The sequence below is a fragment of the Berghia stephanieae genome, chromosome 4, assembly GCF_034508935.2.
Source record: "Berghia stephanieae isolate SIO BIC M18660-M18661 chromosome 4, UCSD_Bste_1.3, whole genome shotgun sequence".
In the NCBI taxonomy this organism is placed as follows: Eukaryota; Metazoa; Mollusca; class Gastropoda; order Nudibranchia; family Aeolidiidae; genus Berghia; species Berghia stephanieae.
The window spans coordinates 75129184-75153280 of NC_088363.1; the positions used below are offsets into that span (position 1 = coordinate 75129184).

Genomic DNA, 24097 nt, shown 5'->3' on the forward strand with positions numbered 1-24097 from the left:
TTAGTTGACTGAGAATTTACAGGTCTAAAGAATTAATAAAGAATTCTGTACCACTAAAACTAAACTGAAAAGAAGGATTTACCAATACGTGGAGCTTCCCATTCTCCATCCATCTCTTCATCCCTGAAATCAATAAAAAGAACTCAGTAACCACAGATCATAAATCAAATAAATACACACACAAAAAATTGTCTATATCCATAAATATTTAGCTATACCTTCTATAATAGTTCCAAGAGAAACCCGAAACAAATATAAAAAAAGCAATATATTATATGTTTCAAAACATTTTTATGATGGATAGATAAATGGCAGAAGGTGGCTCTGCTACCCTAATTTATCTATCCTTAAAATACATTGCCATTAGAGAAAAGTGAAAAGAATAATGAAATATGTACTTAAAGTGTGGGAATCAAAATCTAAAATAAAACACAGAACAAAAACGTCTTTCAATCAATTAATGTTCAAAACAGGTAAACTCAGTATTTCACATTTGGTCATATTAGGGGTAATTAAGCCAGACTTTTGAGGCCAGTTTTGTGATATGAGTGTTTGCATAACACTTTTGAGCCATTGCATCCAAATAATTTATCACTCACTATATTTATAAAAATCGCCAATCAAGACATCATATTTAGTGATCAAAGATAACTTGCAAAGCTAATAAATAAATAAACATTAAATAAAAGCAGTCCTTCTAAGCCATTAGGCCCATGGAGCCGGAGTTTTTCCTGGTTTCTATTGCATGAAAAGTAATAGCAATTGCTTGCTACCCTTTTGAAAGGACTCCAGTCTCTCAAAAAGTACTTTCCACCAGATCTTACAGACCAAGCTAACCAATCACTGCTAGCTTGACAGGAGGGTCAGAATAAAACCTGGACAGCACCCGGGATCAATCTCAGTCCCTTTGTGAAGCGAGTGCTCTATCAACTGAGCTATCAGAACACCGAACAAACAAACAATATAAATAAAATAAATATTTGACAAAAAAACAGAGAATACATTATAACTATATTTATGCAAGAAAAACATCTAACAGTCAGGCTTTGTGACTATTTTGTTGAATAGGTTGATGTACAAATGCAGTACAGAAGCAATAGAATTTAGACCTACCAGTCATCAGGTTTTGTAGCAGAAGGGTCGGGAATGTAGGGCTCAATGTCCTCTAGCCATCCAGATGGAATGACGGCATCTTCATCCAGGATTGTGGCTGGTTCACTCTCATCCCTGGAACAAATAGAAATCCATTAGCATTTCACTGCTACAAACCTGAAGTTTATATCAACTATAAGATAATTCTCTCGTGCTGTTAAAAAAAAAAATGTATATATATATTTTACAAAAACAAAAAAGGAAAGAAAAAAAAAAGAAGTTAAACATGAAAAATTGGGAATCTTAAAACTTTAAATATCCATTTCCAAAATAAAAACATTTTGGAAAATATCAAATGTTGCAAATGTTGAAAATAAACAGAAAAGAAAAAAAAAAAAAAGAAAAAAATACACCAACCAATCATCTGGCTTAACAGCATCTGCATCTGGAATCCTGTAAAAAAAAAAGAAAAAGTAAAAAGTTGTTGGTCACTTCTCAACGAATGGTAGTAAAGAATAATAACCACTACTAGCTTTTGTACGGGGGAAAAAAAAAAGAGAAAAAAAATCTAACCTCTATACTTGGTATTAAATTTTGTTAATAAAAGATAAACATCTTTGTTTTATGAGAATATTGAGAGATCTAACAAATCCCAGCATGGGTGAAAGACGTATTGTTGCTATTATTATCAATTGACGATATTCTCTTATTTTCCTAGACGTGGAACTCCATCAGTATTGAAACTAAAAATAGTGAATTGAATATCCACTTACTTTTAGATAACGGTTAAAAACTGAGCTTTTCTGGAAGGTATATAATTTGGACTCTTAGTATGTATTTTAGTATAATATATTATTTTGTCATCGTATTTATGTGGTTTTTAACATGTCAGTTCTATATCTGTGTATAACATATGATATGTTGATGTAAAGCGCTATTGAGCAATCTTAATTGGAACTAGACGCTATATAAATTCATTATATTATTGTAGTATTATGTAAAAACCCAAACAATGGATAACTAAAATTTTTACTTTTCTCTATCATCCCAGTCTTTGGGCTTCTTGTCATTGGGATCTTCAATTTCCTTGGGTGGATTAACAGGAGGACTGAAGATTGAGGAAAGATAAGTTAAAAGCATTATAAAAGAATTCAACAATATGAAATAACAATGATATTTGAAGACTGGCACCTACTGAAGAGTGACTTATAATTATTTTCATAATTTATCCTAGAATAGAGCAATTTTTTATAGATATTTCATGAGGACAGTCATGATTCAAAACCAATAAATTTCATATTTTAACAGAAAAGGTGATTCACAAAATGCATGCATCTTTCTTCATTTCTCAGTTGAACCAAAGGACAAGAAACCTGAACATTTTCCACGTTTTGCTCAATTTCTTTTTCGCATATGCATTTTTGTACAATTTCTAATTTTTGAATATTGTGGATAAAATTCCAAGTGAAAATCTTCCTGTCATACAGGTTAGCAATACTGCATTTGAAATTCATCCATCCTGAATAATTAACTTTTTTAATGGAAACCACAGTATCAAGTTGATGTCAACCTTTTCACTATCAATGTCTATAAAACAAGAGAAGGGAAGACACAGAATAATATTCTAAACAAAATATATTTTCCCAGCAAGACATTGAAAATCAAAGCCAAATTTCTGATGTGTCTCGAAAGATCTTGTAATTTCTCATCAGTAGGAATAAAAAATAATTGTTGCGCATAACATGAGGCATTATACCTGACATTTTCAAGTAAACTTCCAGAGGCCACAATTCCATTATCGACCTTGATTTCATAGGTGTTATCTGGGTTGATGACTGGGTTGAGAGAAAATTGAGAAAAAAAAAGAAAAAGTAATTTACACCTTAAAATGAATAAATAATTAATTATAAATTATTATACAGTCGTGGCCAAAAGTTTAAGACCAAAATAAATAATTTAATAAACATTAAATCTAAACCTTGAGAAATAAAGAAAAATAAACAAACTCACTTTAAAAGATTAAAAATATTATTTAATACCTTTACTGAATCTTTGAACCATATTTCAGTATTTTGTACGTCCACCTTTTGCTTTGAGGACAGCTTTGATCAGTTGAGGCATGCTGGAAATCAGGCTTTGGCAGTATTCTGGAGAAAGCTCTTGACTCCAAAAATCGTGGATTGCTTCAATAAGGGCTTTACTGTTCGCTGGCTGTTTGTCTGCAATCTTGTTTTTCATATAGTGCCACAGATTCCCTATCGGATTGAGATCTGGACTGTTTCCGGAGCATTCCAAGGTCGTGACCTTGTTCTTCGAAAGAAAGTCCTGAACAATTTTTGCCCTGTGTCAAGGGGCACCGTCGTGCATGAATATATTACACTGGTGTGACTGCAGATTAGAATGTAGTTTGTCTTTCAGTAGTTCCAGGTATTTTTGGACATTCATCGTTGTTCCAGGATCCAAAAAATATAGACTGGCAGTTCCTGACTTGGAAAATGCTCCCCAAATCATTTGGCTTGGCTGGTGTTTCATGGTCTGGACTGTATACTTTTCATCATATCGTTTACCAGCTGGTCTTCTCACGTTATATTTACGAACAACAAACTGTTGCACAGTTGATTCGTCTGAAAACATGACATTACCCCATTTCTCTTGTCCAATGTTTGTGCTTCGACGCAAACACAAATCGTTTCTGTTTCATAGTTTGGGCAGCCTGGGTTTTTGAGCTAGTTTGTGAAATTGGAGGCCGAAATCATCAGTCAAGCGTCTTGATACTGTCCGACAACTGACATCAACACCACATAACATAAGCACAGATCGAATTTCTTGGCATGAGGCAGTAGGATTCTTCGAAAGCACTATCTTAATAACCCTATCAGCTCTGGGAAAAGTTTTCCTTGGACAGCCAGTTTTGTCTCTGTCTGAAAAGAATGCCTTTTGATCGGTACTTTTGAATAGCATTGTGTACTGCAGTCTCGCTGCACCCTACCTTGCATGATATGTCACGTTCTGTATACCCTTCATTGAATAATGTCATCATTTGAGCCCTAACAATGCTAGACATGGATGGATTTTTGCCCATTTTTGTGCTGTCCACAAAGTTCAATCAAGTGACTAGAAATTGCTTCAGAATGTCAATATGAACATCAGCCTTTGCTGTCAGCTTTCAAAATTGCAGAATAAAATCTTTTATTGAAATGAGTTCATTTCCTGTACTGCACCAGAGAGCACAGTGCGAAAAATGAAAAAAAAAATTCCACAAAATGCTTCAATCTAGAAAATAACTTTCATGGAAAGAAAATGGTGATATATTGTCTTCCAAGCCATAAATGATCAAAGTTCCATACAGAAGTCAGACAAGCGAGAACGTACAATTTGCCTTTACAAGAAATTTAAATGATAGTGAAATTCGTACTCACTCAATGTGAATAGGTGAGTTTTATGATCTGAAAAGAACTTGTCCAATTTGGCTGTGGGTTTTTCTGCATGCTTTTCCTGTTATAATTAAATAGAAAAAAAACAAACAAGAAAAACAAGTTGAGCGAATATATTGTGAAGAGAATGACTGGAGACTAAATGATGAGATTTGAATGAATGGGAAATTTTAAAAGCATTATGAATTCAACCTTCAAATCAAGGACTGTTGTTCAGTACAAAAGAAAATATTTTAAAAAGAAAAAAACTCTCGAATAAAATTTAAAATTGTAGGAATCTTAGTTTTGATATAAAAATTAGCAGCTGTATGCCTTTACCTCAAAAACTCCTGTTTTGGGATTCTTGTGTCGGAAGATGAAATGTAACTGAAAAAAAAACAAAATATATATATATATAAATTTTTAAAGAAGGAATAATATATAGGATTATAATAATCTATCACATGTAACAAACAAAAAAATGGTATAAATCGAAAAAGGAATATCTCTGTTGTTATATGAATTATCACTTTTAAAAACTTTTTAATGGATGTTGTGTAATTCATAGAGATTCCATGGTCATTTATTTATTTTCGCCAACTTCCTCAATACTTTTGGTTTGAAAAATTTGAATATAAGAAAAAAAAATCTAAATTTACCAAAAATTCTATTTCTCTTAAATGTGTGTAAGTCTGTACCTTGTTTATCATATATACCGTACCCAATACAGCTCATAATGTAATGGGAAGCTGGAGATCAGGACAAGGAAAATGTATTTAGTAACAAACAGTAAGATACACAATATTGTGCTCATTCTTCTTCATCTGGTTTACTCCCTTCGCTTTTATACAACGAGAGCACTTACTCAACTGTCCAACATTTGCTATCTTTGTTGCCTTGCCTCCAAGTTAAGCATAATTGGCCCAATCTATTCAGAAATTGATTGTCTCTATGTTCAGCACATTCCTCTCTTGGGCTCCTGACAGTAATAGTCTTGATTGTGTAGAAAATGTGTTAATGCTTTTTTTTACTCCTAAGCAATTAGGATATATGCATCATTTAGAGGTATGCTTATTTTTCATTTTGTCTGCCATTTCGTATGACCGTATACAGAAATTGATGATGAAAGTGATAAGAGGATGAAATATTTTACTGGAAACAAATTAATCTATAATTTCTGATCCATATGAAAGCATAGATTTTAAGATTGAAGGCAACAAACAGTACTTTGTCAAATTTAATATTTCATTGTCTCAATAGAGAAACTTATTTAAAATATGTCCATACCTCTACTCTGGCTGAACTAATTTACATTGTATCCAAGACCCATTGACTAAAATCTCTATGATGTCAGGATGACCCAGATGTCAAAATGTGACATTAAGTTTAAACAAATACAGATATCATATTTGTTTAAGTCAATTTAGGCAACTATATCTCTTGTCCTCAATAAAAAAACAAAAAACAAAAAAAGTTAACAGATACATCGTAAATATGACTAAAAGTTAAACTTTCAACACCTAAGCTACCACTATATAACACCATTTGGCAAGAGTGGGTCACATATTAAGATATGTTCATTATTGATTGTTAATCATATTGATTAGTTTTTTATCTGTATCGAACTTAAGACCTCCACCTTCTTGTATTTCTGATAGTGACAAGAAAGAGCAATGTCATCTGCAAATTAGTTTTCCAGCAATATAACGGTTTTTTTTCCCACCAGATAGCATATGTCTGTGACAAATTCAGGGTGTTTTGGAGTTTAATTGAGCAGAAAATTAGACTTTTGTTGTGATCATCTTCCGAAAAATGTAATCAAATAAAGCTAAATTTTGAAACAATTATGAATAAAAAGCATTGTTATATGAATATCATCAGAAGCATGTCAAGACTTGCAATGAACACAGTTGATATGATTAATAAAATAACAAATCCAATTGACAAATTGAACTATGTAGCATAAAAATATGATTAATGCAAATATGTAAAGATCAAATATTTATTACCTTATGGTCATTACCACACTTGTCTGGGCCAAACATGATAGTATATGGAGTCTTGTCTGTAAATGTTTTCTGTTTGAATAACAGAGTGATTTTAAAAATAATATTTTAACCAGAAATTAATATTTTAGTTTTTCCAGAGAAAACCAGCCATTGTAAGAACATTCAATAGTAGAAAACTATCAAGAAAAAGATAGCAAATGATTCAAATGGGGAATAAAAGGATTTTGGATAGGATGTAAGTTAAATAAAAATTTTGAGCTCTGTTTCCCTATCCTTATGATAGGTTGCATGGATGAATTGTTGAAGATTGAAGACAGTCATTTGAGGTGGTTTGGGCAAAAGAGTTCATGTCCTTGGAAAAGCGTTGTAACATGCATTCTAGCATTTCTCATTTCTACATCACCACTGATTTGATTTCTTTGTTCAGCAGTATGAAGTGGTCCATTAACTCAAAATTTTAAACACAAAAAGCAAGTTGCATTCCAAATCAATGCACGTATGACATGTTGAAAAAAACAGGATGGATATATATATATATATAATATATATAAAATAATATAATAATATATATATTATATTATAATAAATGAACTCAGATACTCCAAATATCCAATTGAGCGACAAGTACTAAAAATAACTTGTATATTCTGGGGAAAAAATTATAAAACAGGGTGAGTGGGAGGGGGTGAATTGGAAAAGATGGCATACTTTGTGGTAAATAATATAGCTGACTTTTTGCGAACAATATATTGGGTGCGAGAAGAAAAAAACCAAGTAAAGTTTAGAAGCCTGTAACTGCCAGACCATAACTGATGCAAGTCTGAAATGTCACCAAAATGCTGTAGTTCATTTAATTCATTCGAGACTCATCCGAGACCATTTAATCTTTAGAAATAAATCAAATACGATTCTGCATTGTATTGAAAATTATATAACATTGTTAAAAGGAAAACTTATTCCAGAAGCTATCCCAATAGGACATTTGGTTTTCAACGAGACGTGGGTAAACTTCTACACTTGTCACACAACACGGCTAAAAAGACGCAAGATTAGAAATTTTAGATATTGTAATATTTCTACGACTTTGGTTTAACCGGCATAGTTTCTTTACCAATCATAAATATTTAATCAAACTTAGCAAGTATAAATTAAGGAATTGTTTTTGTTGATTGCAAATGTTTGACTATTTCTTATTTTGTCGTCGTATTGAAACTACGTCAAAATTTTTTCAGGTTTTTTTTTTCTCTTGCACCCAATATAATGACTAATCACAGTAAGCGGCATAAGTTAAAAATAATCATGGTAATTCTGATGATTGTAATCTGTTCCATGCAATATTAAATACTGTCAATGTTGTAGAGGTAAATTTTATTATATATAGGATCTTACCAAATTGATCTTGTTAGATGTTGATAAGAGCTTGATATATGCTCCACCACAGTCCATTCCATTCTGGAATTTCACCTCATATCTTGCAAAGAAAAGTAATTTGAATGCAATTAAAATGAAATTGAAAATTTATTTTAATTTTCACTGACATCTATTTTTCATAACAAATGCCTTTTTAATTTCCTATATTTAAATTAGAATATGTGCCATTAAAAATCCTGAGCTTTAAAGCATGAACTAAAACTTTGTCTATCACTTCAGTATATATGACTATGAATCTAATATATACACTTACTGAACCAGCAACGGGGTGCCTTTAAACTCAAAGGGACGATCAAGCTTGGCGGAAATGGCATGGTGCTTTGCTTTTGACTGAAAAGATTGTTAAAAATTACTTTCAACGCATAAAAACAACATTAAGATAAGCTGAATGTAGAAAGAAATGTAATGAATTCTACCTTTAGTTAAAATAAAAAGTTTAGATATATCAGTTTAGCAGTGGACAGAAGGGCATGAGTGAAATGAATGTCAAAGTACAACTCAAGGATTGTCCTCCTACTGAGCAAAATCATTTTCTATAGCTGATACACTTTTTGCTCAATCTTATTTTTTTGCACATCTTCATAAGTTTCTCAAATTTGCGTATTTAGACAAACTTGCATATCTAACAACGCAATTTCATACTGGATGGCAAGTCTGATTATATTAAAAGGCCTTAAGATAAGAAACCCATTATATTTGGTACTTAAAAGTAAAAAAAAATAACAAATTAACAATATCTTAATGAAAGCAAGAATCAATATGACATGTGGAAAATTTAAGTCAAAGATTTTATTTTTTAATAATATCAGTCTTTAATTCATCACTTGACTTGAATAAAAACAAATAATTGTGAAAACTATAGTACAATATCTTCTTTCAACTTACCTTCAAAATAAGCCCCAGGTCATTAACAATAAGACTTTCTCTTGCTTCTTCAACATCCCATTTCCCTAGAAGGAAAGAAATACAAATTGGTAAAATATTTAAATAAGCTCAAAAAATCACCTTTTTAGTATCAATTGATTTTCTTCATATAAACCGATTGACTCAGCTAATTTAGGTATTTCTGTAGAACTCTTGATTCATTTATTATTTTCACGTTAAACAAGAACTAGATTATGTTTTTAATACTTTCAAGTGAAAATATTGTATTTTTCTATTGAAAAATCATGATAATGTAAAATCAGCATCTATCTATTTGGAAATCTAAATTTCCTTTGAAAGCGAAGGCAGTCTTGCCAACTAGTATCCACATTATTATGTAGACTTTTTTTATTTCATATTTCCCCAGTCTAAAGCATTGTATTTTCATATTTTCAAAACAAAACTATTTTTCAAAATCATCATTTCACTTCAAGCAAGATACAAAACTCAATTCACCAATAATAAACGTTATAATTTTAAGGATGGTTCAGAATAGCAGAAGATGAAACAACTGAATATCATTTGACGGCTAAAGAGCATGATCTGTCCTGATACATAAAATGCTTCATTCCTTGCCCCTTGAATGTGTCAGAATACATGGGAATTGGCCAATTATAGAAGCTGATGGTACTTTTTGCATAAATTTCTAATTTTCTCATATTTAGCTGCTTTAGACAAGATTATGCAATCTCTTACCAGTTGCCAAATTTGTACTAAGCATAAATAGGCTGTTTTCTAAATACTGATAGTTTGTAATTAATTTCTGAAAGTATCAATATTGATTATGAGCTTTGTACACTATAAAACACAAATCAATGTTGTTGAACCTCTTTAAGCAATGACCCAAGATCATTAGACTATTAAAGAGGGAAAATGAAGGGATATCAATGGAAAGAAGTCAGCAGGGCAGGTGATTACATAAATTTTGATCCCACAGTCGAGAGTAGACTCCTACTTATATTCTTTTTTCTTGGCCACAATGGAATTCAAACAGCCAAGGAATCTTCAGTGAATCTTCATGAAGTTTCAGTGGAATGGTTGGTCATCTAAAGAGGTTCATCTGTAAGCTTTTGAAAGTCAAATTGCATTATATGTAATAAATCACAATACCTAGAAAATAATGAATATAATCAAATATTGAAAATCATCTGCATACCATCATATTTGGCTATTTCATCCTCAACACCATCTTTTTTAGCCTGGGAAGGAACCCACCTAAAGTAGAAGTAAAGACATAAATTAAGGTTGAATAAAATTAGCAGTTGCAAAGTAAACAATAATATATTGATCCATTACATAAAGCCCTCATGACTTAAAAAATATATAGTGACAAAGAAGACTGAATGCATTCTCCACCAAAGAGCCCGTTTTCCTCAGAAAACATTTTTTTCCAGTATCAAATTCGTCACTCTGATAGTGTGGTCAATTCACCTCATGTTACTTTTATATTAATTTTTTTTTGCCACTAATAGACACGTATTCCACACTTTTTTCATTATTAAAACAAACCTAACTTGAAAAGTCAATTAATCATCTAAACTGTAATGTATGGAAAACAGTGGATTTGAGTGTATGATCATAATTCTTTTTGTTAAAGGATTACCAGATATTTATCTTAAACAGACTAGGTGGATATGGTGAAAAAAAACTTTAGAATGGGCATATAGAATGAAATTTTTGAACATTTCAATAAATGGTAATAGAACAAGAAGAGCTCTGTTCATGATAAAATTGGGCACTTTTGCCATAAAAAATAAATACTTAATAATTTCTTATGCGCTTTGTTTTGTTAAGAAATGACATAGGCACGGTGAACAGGACACTAAGAATTCATAAAGCCTTAATAATGAAAAATGAGTTGGATGATATACAGTGGTCTCTGTATAAAAGCACTCTGGCCATAAGCAGGAGCCGACATATGGATGCTCGGGATGCAAAATAAAATTTTTACTATTTAAATTTACCCCTTAGAATCACACTCATTGAAAAGATCAATGCTTATAGGCATGTCCAACTTTCTATTACTTAAAAATTACAAACATGAACGAAAACATTTCTTAATACCATATTTTTTACATACATAAGACTGACAATCAGGTTTAAAGGAAACACCAAAAGCTCTGCGAGTGACGTATACTACACACCTCACTATTCCATAATTACTTTCCTTGCTCAAAACAATTGTTGAACTTCAGTGATGAAACGGACAATGCACTTCTGTCATAAAATCTTAAGTAATAACAACAGGCAGGCTCAGAAACTCATTGACATTGTAAAAAGCGTTTTTTGTTTGTTTTTTGGGGATTTTTTTGGGGGGAGGCGGGCACAGTGTCAACATGTGGTGGCATTGAGAAGGTGCTGCAAGTAGGTAAGGGAACGGAGTGCTCAGACTTTCAACAGGTGTGATAATGATCATTTTGATGACCACAGTTAGTTTACAGAGATGTTAAGTGTGCTTACGATGTTTTGTATGAAGGCAAAGTTAGCACCTGTACTTTTTGTCTGCAACTTTCTTAATTTCACACATGAGTCTGCTGACAAGTCTATTTTGTGCTGATATACATGCACTAAACACCAACAACTTCAGCTGGTATGACCGATGACAACAGACCATTGTTTGCAATAAAAGTTATGGGTGTAACCAGATCTTTGGCACTCGCCTTAACAATCTATGTAGGGACAGTCTAAATAACACGTTTTGGTTGGTGAAGATTTTATAATTAACAAAACTTCCTCCTCTGATGCAGTTCAAAAGTTTCGATTTTTGTATCATAATTTTCACAATCTAGAGGATAGTCACCGTCCTGTCGTGATGAATGTCCAAGGGTGTCAAGTTGTTCTCGTATGTTTTTTATTTTATCTTGAAAATAGTCTGAAAAACAACCTGGGAGATCAATTGTGGAGTTGGTTGGCAATTCTTGTTTACAGGGGTTGTCTGTCTGTAATATTTTCGATGATTTTGAATAATTTCTCAGTCCGTCTGTTATTGGATATTCTGGTTGATTTTAAAAATTTGGTTTTGTTCTGACTGTTTCTTTTATTTTTGCTCGTGACATAAAAACTGACAATGTATTTATAGTCCAGTTTTTTTCCATAGTAACAATCACAAGCTTCTTTACCCCTCGTCCCACACCAACAGTGTAATGTTGTTGCTTAATGTGACAGAAAAAGAAGTTTTTATCTACCCTTAAAAAAATATTTAATAAGACAAGAAAAGAAAAGCTTTAAAAATGACTTTTAGTGGGCATATTGTAGTTCCAAGCCTGCAACCTGGTGCCCACCATGATGTATAAATTTGGAAATTCAGAGAAAAAAAATTGTTTTCAGTAATAGGAGAATGAGTATAAACTTAGCCAAATAAGCTGAATCCACTTATAAACACACTCTGCTTGATACCCGAGAACCATGCTTATTTACGGAGACCACTGTATATATCTTTTACAGGAGAATGAATGTTGTTACTTTAAATCTGCAAAAATTATTTTGACATGAAATCTTAATAAATTAGTATTTCGCTGGTGCACCCAGTAATTTATTCGATTGAGGAACTGAAGAAGAGGGAGCATATCAGATTTATGATTAGGAATATATCTGTATAACTTTTGATTTTTTGGCATCTTTAGAAAGAAACAATGTACATTGGTGCCATAATAATGCATTTAAAAACTGCAGAATTTGTGAAGAATGGCAAATTATATAGTCAGCAACTTCTGATGATAAAGTCTAAGATAAATAGGCAAATACTATTACGGAGAAAAAAATATCAATGAATCAATTTGCCACAATCTAGACTAGGATGTTCGGAAGAACACCAAACAAATAAATTAAAGTTAAAAACATTTTTAAAAACTACACCTGGCACTACTGAGGAGTCTTACACTTACATAAAGAAAAATGTTAAAAATAAAAATATTTATCTCTACATTATAATCTTGGTGCCAAACAATAACGATGAAAAGTGAAGGTATGATAATTTGTGAGAAATGATCTATTAAAATACCACAATACCTCTTCAAGTATTCAGCTCGGGTATCAAAAGGCTCAACAAAGTAAGTGGGACCAGTTGGAATGGGTCTTGAATAAACAGGCTGAAAAAAAAAATGAATAAGTTTTTATGGCAAAGGCATTAAAGAATATAAAAGAAATATCAATAACAATATTGTACTAAAAGATGTGTCTTGGAACACATTTTAAACAGGAACAAAGATGATGACTAACATTTCAGAATTTGGAGTTGAAGTGCTCAAGAAAATAAACAACAGAAAGTCAAATTAACTTCACATATTGAAATGTACCCCATTCCATATGTCTCTGTGGTGTGAATTGGTATGGATCAGCAAGACAGACAATTCATTAAATGATTCTTTAGTCCACTATGCCAAAACGACCTTTCCATTCATTTTTATTGTTGTGCATCAGACATAAAAAAAACTGTTCGCTTTTAATGTAGTTTGACAGCCTAAATGTGTCAGTGAATGACATAATCAGTCAGAAGAAGAAAATTTGGGATTTGTATTTTTTTTTCCATTTTCTGAAAGAATATGCTCACCAGAGCATTTTCATCTTGATTTGAAGTAAATCGGATGATTTTTTATGACGTTATGGTCAAATGTATGGGAAAGGTGTCCAGCAACTTTTCTCAAATTTCATACTTTTTCAATTTGACTAGCTGTTAAAAAAATATTTAGAAGTGAAATTAAGCTTTGATATTTCCAGAAGATTTAATCAATTATGACAAGAACTCATTTTTGATTTAAAAATGGCCTTCTAACTAAACTTGGCAATATCTCAGTACAAACCTATTCACCTTCCAACTGATTATGTCATGCACTGACACAAATACTGTGTCAAGAAAGTCAAAGAAAAGTGATGCTTTGAATAATGTGCCTTACCTTCAGGCTTTTCTTTCACTCTAGCCTTCATACATTAACATTAATTGTCAATTTCAGATGAGAAGGGTAAAAAGAGACTTGAAAAAGTAAAAATGTAAGAACTAAGGTGAAAGAATAGCTACATTCTGGGCTGGATAAGATTATTTTACAGGCGCTCTGAAATAAATTTCAAAGGAAACAAAAACAATCCATTTAACCCTTTGAGGAAAAATTATGAATAAGATAGATAGTTAACTGCTACAAATGTTATTTTTAAGGGTTTGCGGCGATTGCGAAACATTTAAGTCATTTCAGGGCCAGTAAAAAGGAGAAAATGTGATATAGTCAAAAAGGTTATAGATTTACAATTGAAATCACACAAGAAAAAGTAAAATGAAGGGTAAGGGTAAAATAGGGAACAGATGTAGTTGTAGATGCAGTTGGTTTGAGTTCACCTAAAAGTCTCATCCAGACACAAACACAGGTCCCCACTAAGAGAAACACACTCAAATGTTTACAAACCAATGTAAATGTATTTTTTTCTTTTAATGTAACAGTACATAAAAGAGAGATAATTGACAAGGAAAAGAATAGCATCTCCCATCCCAAAACTATAGCTATACACTTGACTGTTAAATAACCGTACTATTTATAGTTCAAAGCTTATAAAATATTTTTTATTACAAAATAAGGGAGATAACTCTTTATGTGTCTAATGGCATCAGTGACTGTTAGTGTATTTATGGAGAAACTGCTTTATTTCTGGAGAAATAAAGGCAGTTATGAACATGACTCATCTATTGTAATTGTGGAAATTAACATAGATCGAGACAAATAATTTCAGCTACCAAACTTTTTTTTTTCTCCTCTTTTGCGGATTCTCAAGGCCAAAGGGTAAATTAAGGACTGAGCATTAAGCTCCAACAGATTTTCTTAATAGTTGAGTCAACGGCAATAAAATTACCTTTACTTTAGGAAAGGTTGGCAAGTTACTCGCATATATCAATCTGGATAAACTAGTGTTATACATTTTAGAATTGCCAGTGATTCTGTGTTCAATGATAAAAAATTAACATTGGCTGTACAGAACAATGTTGACCACCAGCCCTCAACAACTCAACAGAATGCCCCAAATGCCAAACTGACCCCCAAGATGTAGATCACCTTGTGCTCCACTGTCCTGTTACCAAGCTGAATGGAGGTATGAAACCATTCACAAATGTGAAGATGAATTCAAGGCTTGGCTCGAGGCGACAGATCTGAATATGTGACCCCACCATACGATACACTACTACTACCACCAGCCCTACTATTTTTTAAAGAATAGATTATTATTATTATTATTAATATTATTATTATTATTAATATTATTATTATTATTAATATTATTATTATCATTATTTCCATCTAAGTTCCCAAATTTTAAACCTGTACAGAACAATATTGATCCCCAACCCTACATTTCTTTAAATAGATTATTTCTATTATTACTCTTATTAAATTAAATTAAATTCCCATTATTCATTCCCAAGGGGAAATTTGTCTTTAGGGTCTATTCCAAGGGAAGACTGGAATTATAACCCAGGCGACAGCCGCAAAGTGAGCTAGGGCAAGGTGACTTACTCAAGGCCACACAGCGCAGTGGCCGGTGATTGAACTCTGTACCTTTCGGGGACGAAGCAAAGACTGTACCATTGAGCCATGCTGCCCCATTATTATTATTATTATTATTAATATTAAATTTAGTGTTATTATTACATTTATTATTATTATTATTATTATTATTATTATTATTATTATTATTATTATTAATATTAAATTTATTTTATTATTATTATTATTATTATTATTATTATTATATTATTATTATTATTATTATTATTATTATTATTATTAAATTTATTATTATTATTATTAAATTTATTATTATTATTAAATTTATTATTATTATTACATTTATTATTATTATTATCATATTATTATTATTATTATTATTATTATTATTATTATTATTATTATTATTATTATTATTATTATTATATTATATTATTATTATCATTATTTCCATCTAAGTTCCCAATTTTTTTTGTAAAACTTGAATAAATCTATATTCCTTATAAAACTTGAAACTCAGCATAAACAACAAGTAATTCTTATATTATTATTATAAAAATTATTATTTCTTATTAATATGAGATGATATTATTTGCCTTTTAAATATTGATAAATCGTCTCAGACTATGAGAAATGCCAAATTCAGCAGAGACATAGATAAGTCATTCCTATGATCAAAACTGAACCAAATGAAAAAAAAAATTTTAAAAAAAATGAGAAAAAATAATAATCCCCGAATATGCAATTATCAAATATAACTTCAGATTAATTATGAAAATTGTTAACACACCTATAACTGTACTACCACGCTTGACCAACTTACAAATAAAATCTCGAGTCACCCCCCCCCCCCCCCTCCTCTCTTCCTTTTGGACCAGAAATTGTCTTGAGCTACTTTTGACACCTGGGGCCACTTTGTCTAACTTTGTCTTTGCCATAAAAATGGGAGTGCCACCAAAATTCATGAAGCTAAGCACAGGTGTCAAAATATGATACAAGACATGATGGTGATTTTTTCATGGATCTACCACTTGACCCGACCTGAGCTTTTATCAGAGGAAAATGATTGACTTGCCAAAACCAGCTGAAATTTTCTGAGAAAATCCCAAGATCTCGGAATTCCTCAAATGGTACAGTGATTTTTTTTCCCCTTAATTTTATTTTTAAGAGCAGCCAATTAGCGAATTTCCTTTTTTTTTTAAAAAACAGGCGTCTAGAGTTGTATATTAAAGAGAAATAATTCTGTTTCACCTAAATAGTGGACATTTAGATGATCACAACTGTATTACTTTATTTGAACAGCTCCTACTTTGGAAAAACTTGACTATTTTAACCACTGCAGCAATACTAACCTTTTCCTTGACAACAACAGGCTCCTTAATTTCTTCTACTTCCACGTCTTCTTCTTCTATTTCTTCATCATCATCTTGCCCTGACACAGTTGCAGAAAAATTCAATAGCAGCCCCACCAGCAGTAGGCTAAGAATGTAAGAGATCCTCATTCTTTATCTTTGGAAGAGAAGATACACTGACCAATGAATAGAATGTAGAGGAAGATGCAGTTATTACTTATTAAACCTTTTATTTTATTGTGCACCACAACATGCGTTCAAGTGCTTTACAAGGAGTCTCAAGCCAACAGCAATATCAAATAATGTCTGTTAGGTACTATGATTTAATTTACAGAATTTAGAGGGGGAGGGGTGTTGCTGCAATATTTTTTTTTTTTGCCTTTCTCTTGTATTTTGATTATAATGGCAATACTGATACAAGCCAGGCACTCATTTTACATATGAATAGACTGACAGAATGTAAGTAAAGATCCTTCTACAGGACTCAACGTTGCCTTCCAAATCAGGATTTAAAACGTTAAACCAGGGACCTTAAAAGTAAAAGCGGTTTACCAAACCAGCATGGGTTTTGCACCAAACCGAGACTCATAATCATAATCAATATTCGTGTGAAATTTGAAGTGACAATTGATAAGGGATAGAGGATGGGGATCAAAGCTAATTTTACTTCCTCTTTATAATAATAGGTAGGCATTAGGAGCAATACCCAATGTTAGCTGCAAGGTCGTGATAGTGATAGGTATCGCTCAGAAAATTTTGCAATGATCACATTGACTTTGTTTACTATTGTGATAACAATGTCTAATTATAAATAATATTAAACATGGTAAAAAGTATACTGATGAAAATAATGAAAGAAAAAATGAAGAAAATAAAAAAAAATTAAATAGTAAGAAGAAGAACAATGATAATATAAACAAATCAATAAAGAAGCCTTTAAAAAATAAAGGATATGTTTAAAAACAAAATCAATAAAAAAAAACAACAAATAAACAGAGGTAAAAAAAAAAAAAAAAGAATATTGAAGAAAAAAAGTTGTCTCTGTTGGGATTTTAACCCAGGACCTTCCAATCAAGAGTCAAACAGCTTAACCACTACACCACAGATCCATCCAACTTGTGGAGATGGTTATTTAGAAGACATTAAAAAAAAATATATGAATCATGCCACTTCTGTTTTGTTATTTTAAAATGTGAATTGCATATTAGTAGGAAAAAAAAAACACAAGGTATACAGATGTTTTCCAGATGATAGTCTTAGTGGCTCTATTCTTATTATTAAAACAAAATGCTAGAGCGAGATCTAGTGTTAGGCAGAGTGTCTAGTGGATATCTAACGTTGCATTAGGTGTCGCTATTAAAGAGATATTGAGTCACTTCGTTAATAATATTAATGGACTGACTATTTCACTGGTAGGTGAAAAGAGTCTACCAAGCTATTATCACCGTACAGTGAAAATAGTAAAGGAGGCTATTTTCATCGTATATATCAGCCAATCAGAAGCACTATAATTACTAATATCCATTGAGTCCCTACCACTAGCGCTACTACCCACCTCACCGTCATTACCACCAGCACCATTATTATTGTTAACTGAGTCTCTATCACCAGTTTATCATAAACAAAGAAGAAAAATACGTTTTATTTCAAGTAACATCGTCAGTGAAGATTCTGACGCCCACATACATTAGCAATAATTTAAAAATTTTACAAATATTTTGACATATATTTACTTAAAATTGCTATAAAATTAAAGCTCCCATGAGCTGAATAAAGAGGTTATTTTGAAAATCCATCAATAATTCCAAGTGATGATTTGGTGTGGGGTTTTTTCGGTCATAATAATTGGTATAACATGACGTGCACTTAATGGCAGGTCTGATAACCCAATTACTTATTATGGGCTCATGGTTGTTATGGAAATCTCAAAAATGACGCAAAATATAGTCTATCACAGCAATGTTAAACTGGATCCATAAGTGAGTTCGGATGTCAGGCCTGCATATATGTGCACGTCGGTGTAACCCTTATGTAGAAATTTATTTCTTAAAAGTGGACCGTTGTTTGGTTGTGTTTTAATGAAATTGTGCCATAACTTTGGCACCAATCATGATAAATAAATCGATGAAACTTGGCAATCTTGTACATTTTTAAATTCTAAGCCTATTTCTGTGGTCAAATATGCATTATCTTGATAAATTTCTTGTATAAGAAGGAATGAAATTAACATCAGTCAGCTTTTTGTTATTGTTTTTAGCCAGTCATTTTTCTGAGTAGTTCTCAGTGAATTGTGTTAATCAGACTATAAACGTTTGAGATTACACATAGTTTTGTTGTACCTTAGTACATTATATCACCGTACAGTAAAAAATAGCCTACCACATTATTATCAACTTACAGTGAAAATCGCCTACCAAGCTAATAATCAGTTATAACATTTTACTAGGCATCAACCCCACTTTTTAGGACAAAAACCTTAATTTTTTTTTTTTTCCATTTTCATTTTTCCATACTTACCATACATGCAAATTATTTATATACGAAAATAAAGCTTAATTTCTGACCCAACACTTGCCATTTATTTTTTAATAATTGAAACAAAATTACTGAAAACAACTAGTGGGTCATGTTGACTGCAAAACCCAAACTTTCCCAATTGGCGCGAGATGCTGTTTTGAAGCAGCAGTGAGATCACAGATTCTCTCTCTAAAATTTACTAAAATTTTCAACACAAAAATATAAATAACTCTCGAACTGTTACTGAAGGTACTGTTAGTCGTAGTCGTAAAGAAACAAAATACGGTATCAAATTTTATGTTTTTTCAAGACCCATCCATTTGGCTGGGTCAAATTTTAAGATGTTTTGAGTGACGGTTTGAAAATTTTATCAAAGTGCCTATCAATGCCAATAATGACAGTCCACATTACACAACTACTACAAGTTATAGAGTATAGAGGCTAGATACACTACACAGTTACAAATTTAGTCTAGATAGATAGAATAGAAGTGAAGACCGACCAAATTAGCCAATTATAATGGTGGCGTTTTTATGCACCTCCGTTGGCGTTGATGGTAAATTAATGAAAATGTTGTTGCATACGTCCATGAGGTTTGAATAGTTTTAGATTGTAGGTTAGCACGCTGCTTAGTGATTACCGATGTACGTTTATACAATTACAATGATTAAAGAATAATAACAATAATTTTAAAAATCAAAGGTAAAAAGAAACTTGGCACACAAAAACTGATCTCAAATAATTCAAATAAATAAATAATTTTAGAAAATTAAAAGCGAAGTTTTTTAAAAACATGATAAAAAGTTTTTGGAAAAAAAAATATTTAAAAAATGATGTCCTTCTCAGTAAAGTAATTTTTTTTTTTTTAAATGTCTACAATGGGAATCGAACCTGGTACTTTCAAGGTTAGAGTCTGACAGCGTGTCCACTGTGCTACGGAGCCACCTGACTGTTCATCACATTCAATAAGGTCTTTCTAAAACAGTATTTTACCTTCAATGCAACTTCTATTTTCTGGTTTTATATTTCGATTTTTAAAATTATTATTTTTCTCTAACATTTATTAACAAAAAAAACATCCTACAGATGTCACAATATAACTTTCGCCATGTCCAAATACAGAAACACATTATCGCTGATGAAATTGGGTGGGACGCACATGCGTGACGGAGGTGTATAAAAACGATCCGATAAGATACACCGTCAACGGAGGTGCATAAAAACACTACGAATTATAATTAGACGTCTTCTGCTAAGGCTAAGGCTCATTCCCAATTCATTCAGTTCAGCCAACTCAAAACAAAAAAAAAATAAAAAATAAAAAAATAAAGCGAACGAAAGTCTTGGGCAACTCAATTCAATAAGTCAAAAGATTGTCTTTTCAACTTTCATCAAATCAAATTCAACTTCAATGCAACAAAAAGAAAGATGAGAGCTTCGTTACTTTGTTGAAAACCAGAGGCAATAACCTGTAAATGAAATGTAATTGTCACACAACGAACGGAACAATCAACCTTTCCCTAACGTTTTATTTGAAGGTTGTGTTACTATTCTCCCATTATTTCTAACACTCTAATTTGACGTTGTCATCATTGAGGTTGTGTATCAGTTATCAATAATATAATCAATCAGTTCAGTCAGTCAGCCACCGGCCACCGGTACCGGCACTATTTCAGTCAGTGTTTGTTCACTGATGTAAGAAAACCTTTTCATTATTTTTAGCCCACCAAATAATGACATTATCTCAAGGTTACTCTGATAACTTAATAGTATTTGTATTGCTCTTCAATAATCATCAATTTCACTCACGATTCTGAAGGTTTTCCAACAAAAAGACACTAAACCAAGCAGTTTATTCCAGAAACGTGGATAAATCTCATTTGTTGAAGGAAACGTTAGACCGAAACAGGATATTACGCAATCAATGAAGTGAATATTGACATGGATAAAATATGAAACATGCTATTGTTACCGTTAAATAGGTCTGATCCGTAAACCGACATGTACATAATATCTGACTGATACAATTAAGTAAATGTCGGCACAAATCGCAAAATTAAATAATGCTTAGCATCGCGGACTGGTGAACAATTTGACCGCTGCTCGTTGAAAGGGGGCCTAGGGAAGGAAGGGCGTTGATTGCTTGACGTGTACTTTTTTGCTAATGATGCGCTCCGAGTTTTATAAACAATTTTAATAGGAATGAACTGTGTTTTCAGTCCACTAGTGGACTGAAAACACAGCTGTGTATTCAGTCCACCGGAAATAAAAATATTTTAAAAAGGACCAAATATCGTCGATACTTGCCTTAATCAATATTGACCACATTGATACTGAGCCTATTATGGGTTAGGCATCATCAAAAATGGACAGGCAAAAAAATTATGGCAATTTGACGGCTTAATAATATCATTTACAGCGTTTTATTTACTCTCGGAAAGTCTTGATGAGAGTTGCTCGAAATCTTACCGTGGCTGTTAGATAGCCATTGGCCTGACCGATTTGGCCAAAATTGGCCACACAGAGAATAATGTTTCTATAATTGATTTAAATTTAACATTTATATCTATGTTTCCTAGTCAGTTAGAATTTTTGTGATTATCAAAACCGATTATTTTTTTCCAAGGAGATCAGAGTTCTGGTATTGTTTGCCCAAGTAAGGTTCTATTAGGCCACTTTTCACATCGATCACTGGCCTCGAGCTTGTCTGTGCAATCATGTCTGTTAAAACTAGAGATTTTTTAATGGTACTCTATCCCATTTCTTCCTTTCTACTATCTCTCTCTCTCTCTCTCTCTCTCTCTCTCTCTCTCTCTCTCTCTCTCTCTCTCGCTCGCTCTCTCTCTCTCTCTCTCTCTCTCTCTCGCTCGCTCTCGCGCTCTCTCTCTCTCTCTCTCTGACGCTCCCTCAAACATATTCAAGACCCTATAAATATAAAGTTGTTTTGTTAACTTTTTGTTTTCCTTTTTTTTTTTTTTTTTTGTTTGTTCGTTTTTCTCCTGCTCATATTGTTACGTACAAGGAATGCACAAGGCAATAACTTTTGACGTCTCGTTCTAAATTAAAATAATAATATTAAAAGTGAGTAAAAGTAAATATATATAAAAAATGTTAAATGTCGTTCAAACTTCTCAAGTCACCAGGAATGGTGTCAACGTGTTGAAGTCGAAAATTAATAATTTTTTGACTGGTATCCCATTTCTTCCTTTCTACTAGCCCTATCTATCTCTATCTCTATCTCTAATCTCTCCCACCCCCACCCCCACCCTCTCTCTCTCTCTCTCTCTCTCTCTCTCTTTCTCTCTCTCTCTCTCTCTCTCTCTCTCTCTCTGATGATCCCTCAAACATATCCAAGACCCTATAACTATAAAGTTGTTCTCTTGTTTGTTTGTTTTTGTTTCGTTTTTCTCCCGACTCGTATTGTTACGTACAAGGAATGCACAAGGCAATAAATTTTGACGTCTCACTGTGTTCTAAATCAAAATAATAATATTAAAAGTGAGTAAAAGTAAATAAATATAAAATATAAAAAATGTTAAATGTCGTTCAAACTTTTCAAGTCACTAGGAATGGTGTCAACGTGTTGAAGTTGAAAATTAAGAATTTGTTTGTCAAGGGAGTACAAAAAAAAAAAAATAAATAAATAAATGAAAAAAGAAAGAAAGAAAGAAAGAAAATAGTATGCCTAGGAAGGAGCTTGAACACCTAACCCACCCTACCCCGGTTACAGTTACGCTGTGCTAAATCAGCCGGCCTTCTCGCGCTCAGTCAAACAGTCCAGCCCGTATAATTTTAATCTCTTCCGGTGGTCTGAATACACAGCTGGTGGACTGAAAACACAGCTGTGTATTCAGTCCACTGGTGGACTGAAAATCCAGTTCCATTTTAATATTGTTTTACTTCAACATATCTAATTCTATTGAATTTCAAACGGCCTTCAAAACAAAATATACGCCTTTACAAAAGAAATTAAAAAAATAAAATAAATAAATAAATAAATAAATAATAATAATAATAATAATAATAATAATAATAATAATAATAATAATAATAATAATAATAATGATAATAATAATAACTAAATGAATAAACTTGCTCAAGTTACCGAGATGCAGGCAACCCAAGGAATTTACCCAATGGAAACCGTATGGTGCTCTTATTGGCTAACCAACCAGCGGCCTCGATGAGAAAAATATCCGCCATTTTGATGTTGGCTGGGAATCGCGTTACTATAGTAAACAAGCGCTGATCGGCCGTTCATGAAAACAAGTTGCTGCTCGCTCGTTTAACTCAAAATTATTCAAAACGATCTCTCTAAAATGATATAAATGTGACTTCTTAAGGTTTTCTTCACGGTCAAAACCACACAACATTCTATTAATGATTACGTCCTAGGCAAAAAGGAATATTGACAGGTCGACCCAGAGTTGAACTCGTGAGACGACAAACATCAATGCGAAGTGTAGCGAGAGTCAAGCTATTGTTTGTCTTGTCCTATTCTATATAGAGAAAAGGATAAATAGTAAAGCCTCGTGTGTGAGTGGTTGCGTGTCATAGTCTTGTTTTTAAATTGTTTCTGTTGTTTATGTGTGTAGTGATGACTCTCTCACACTCAATTTCAATGCCGAAAGAGGAATCCCCGCACACAAGAAAGGGGAATTGGGTGGTATTTGGCATACATATTGTATAGTATCTAGTTCTAAATAGATAACTGATTAGAATTATATTATGATATATAAACACAATGCCAAATACAATTCCGAAGTTTCCTTATTTCAAATGAAGTAAAGCTCCAAAACCTAATGGTAGTGATTGTAGGACTGAGTGTTAGTGAGGTGATGTGGTGTTGGTGGTGGTTGTAGTTGTAGTTGTAG

General features: G+C 32.2%; 1 protein-coding gene across 3 annotated transcripts in view; it reads right to left on the reverse strand.

The window, feature by feature from the left end:
* The window catches only part of LOC144971241 (calnexin-like), a 45042-nt gene extending 23888 nt beyond the window's left edge, over positions 1-21154 (reverse strand). The window contains exons 1-15 of one of the 3 annotated variants that reach the window (XM_078911798.1): positions 21033-21154; positions 16707-16863; positions 12878-12957; positions 10026-10084; positions 8831-8895; positions 8199-8275; positions 7904-7985; positions 6515-6583; positions 4845-4892; positions 4512-4587; positions 2849-2927; positions 2126-2200; positions 1510-1545; positions 1114-1227; positions 83-123 (exon numbers count right to left, since the gene is read on the reverse strand). In XM_078911798.1, the coding sequence (XP_078767924.1) occupies positions 83-123; positions 1114-1227; positions 1510-1545; positions 2126-2200; positions 2849-2927; positions 4512-4587; positions 4845-4892; positions 6515-6583; positions 7904-7985; positions 8199-8275; positions 8831-8895; positions 10026-10084; positions 12878-12957; positions 16707-16856 (1051 nt within the window). In that variant the 5' untranslated portion in view covers positions 16857-16863; positions 21033-21154. Of the gene's footprint in view, positions 1-82; positions 124-1113; positions 1228-1509; positions 1546-2125; positions 2201-2848; positions 2928-4511; positions 4588-4844; positions 4893-6514; positions 6584-7903; positions 7986-8198; positions 8276-8830; positions 8896-10025; positions 10085-12877; positions 12958-16706; positions 16864-20667; positions 20905-21032 lie in introns of those variants that run through there. The other 2 variants (XM_078911795.1, XM_078911796.1) reach the window with 2 other exon arrangements.
* Positions 21155-24097: the final 2943 nt, after the last annotated feature.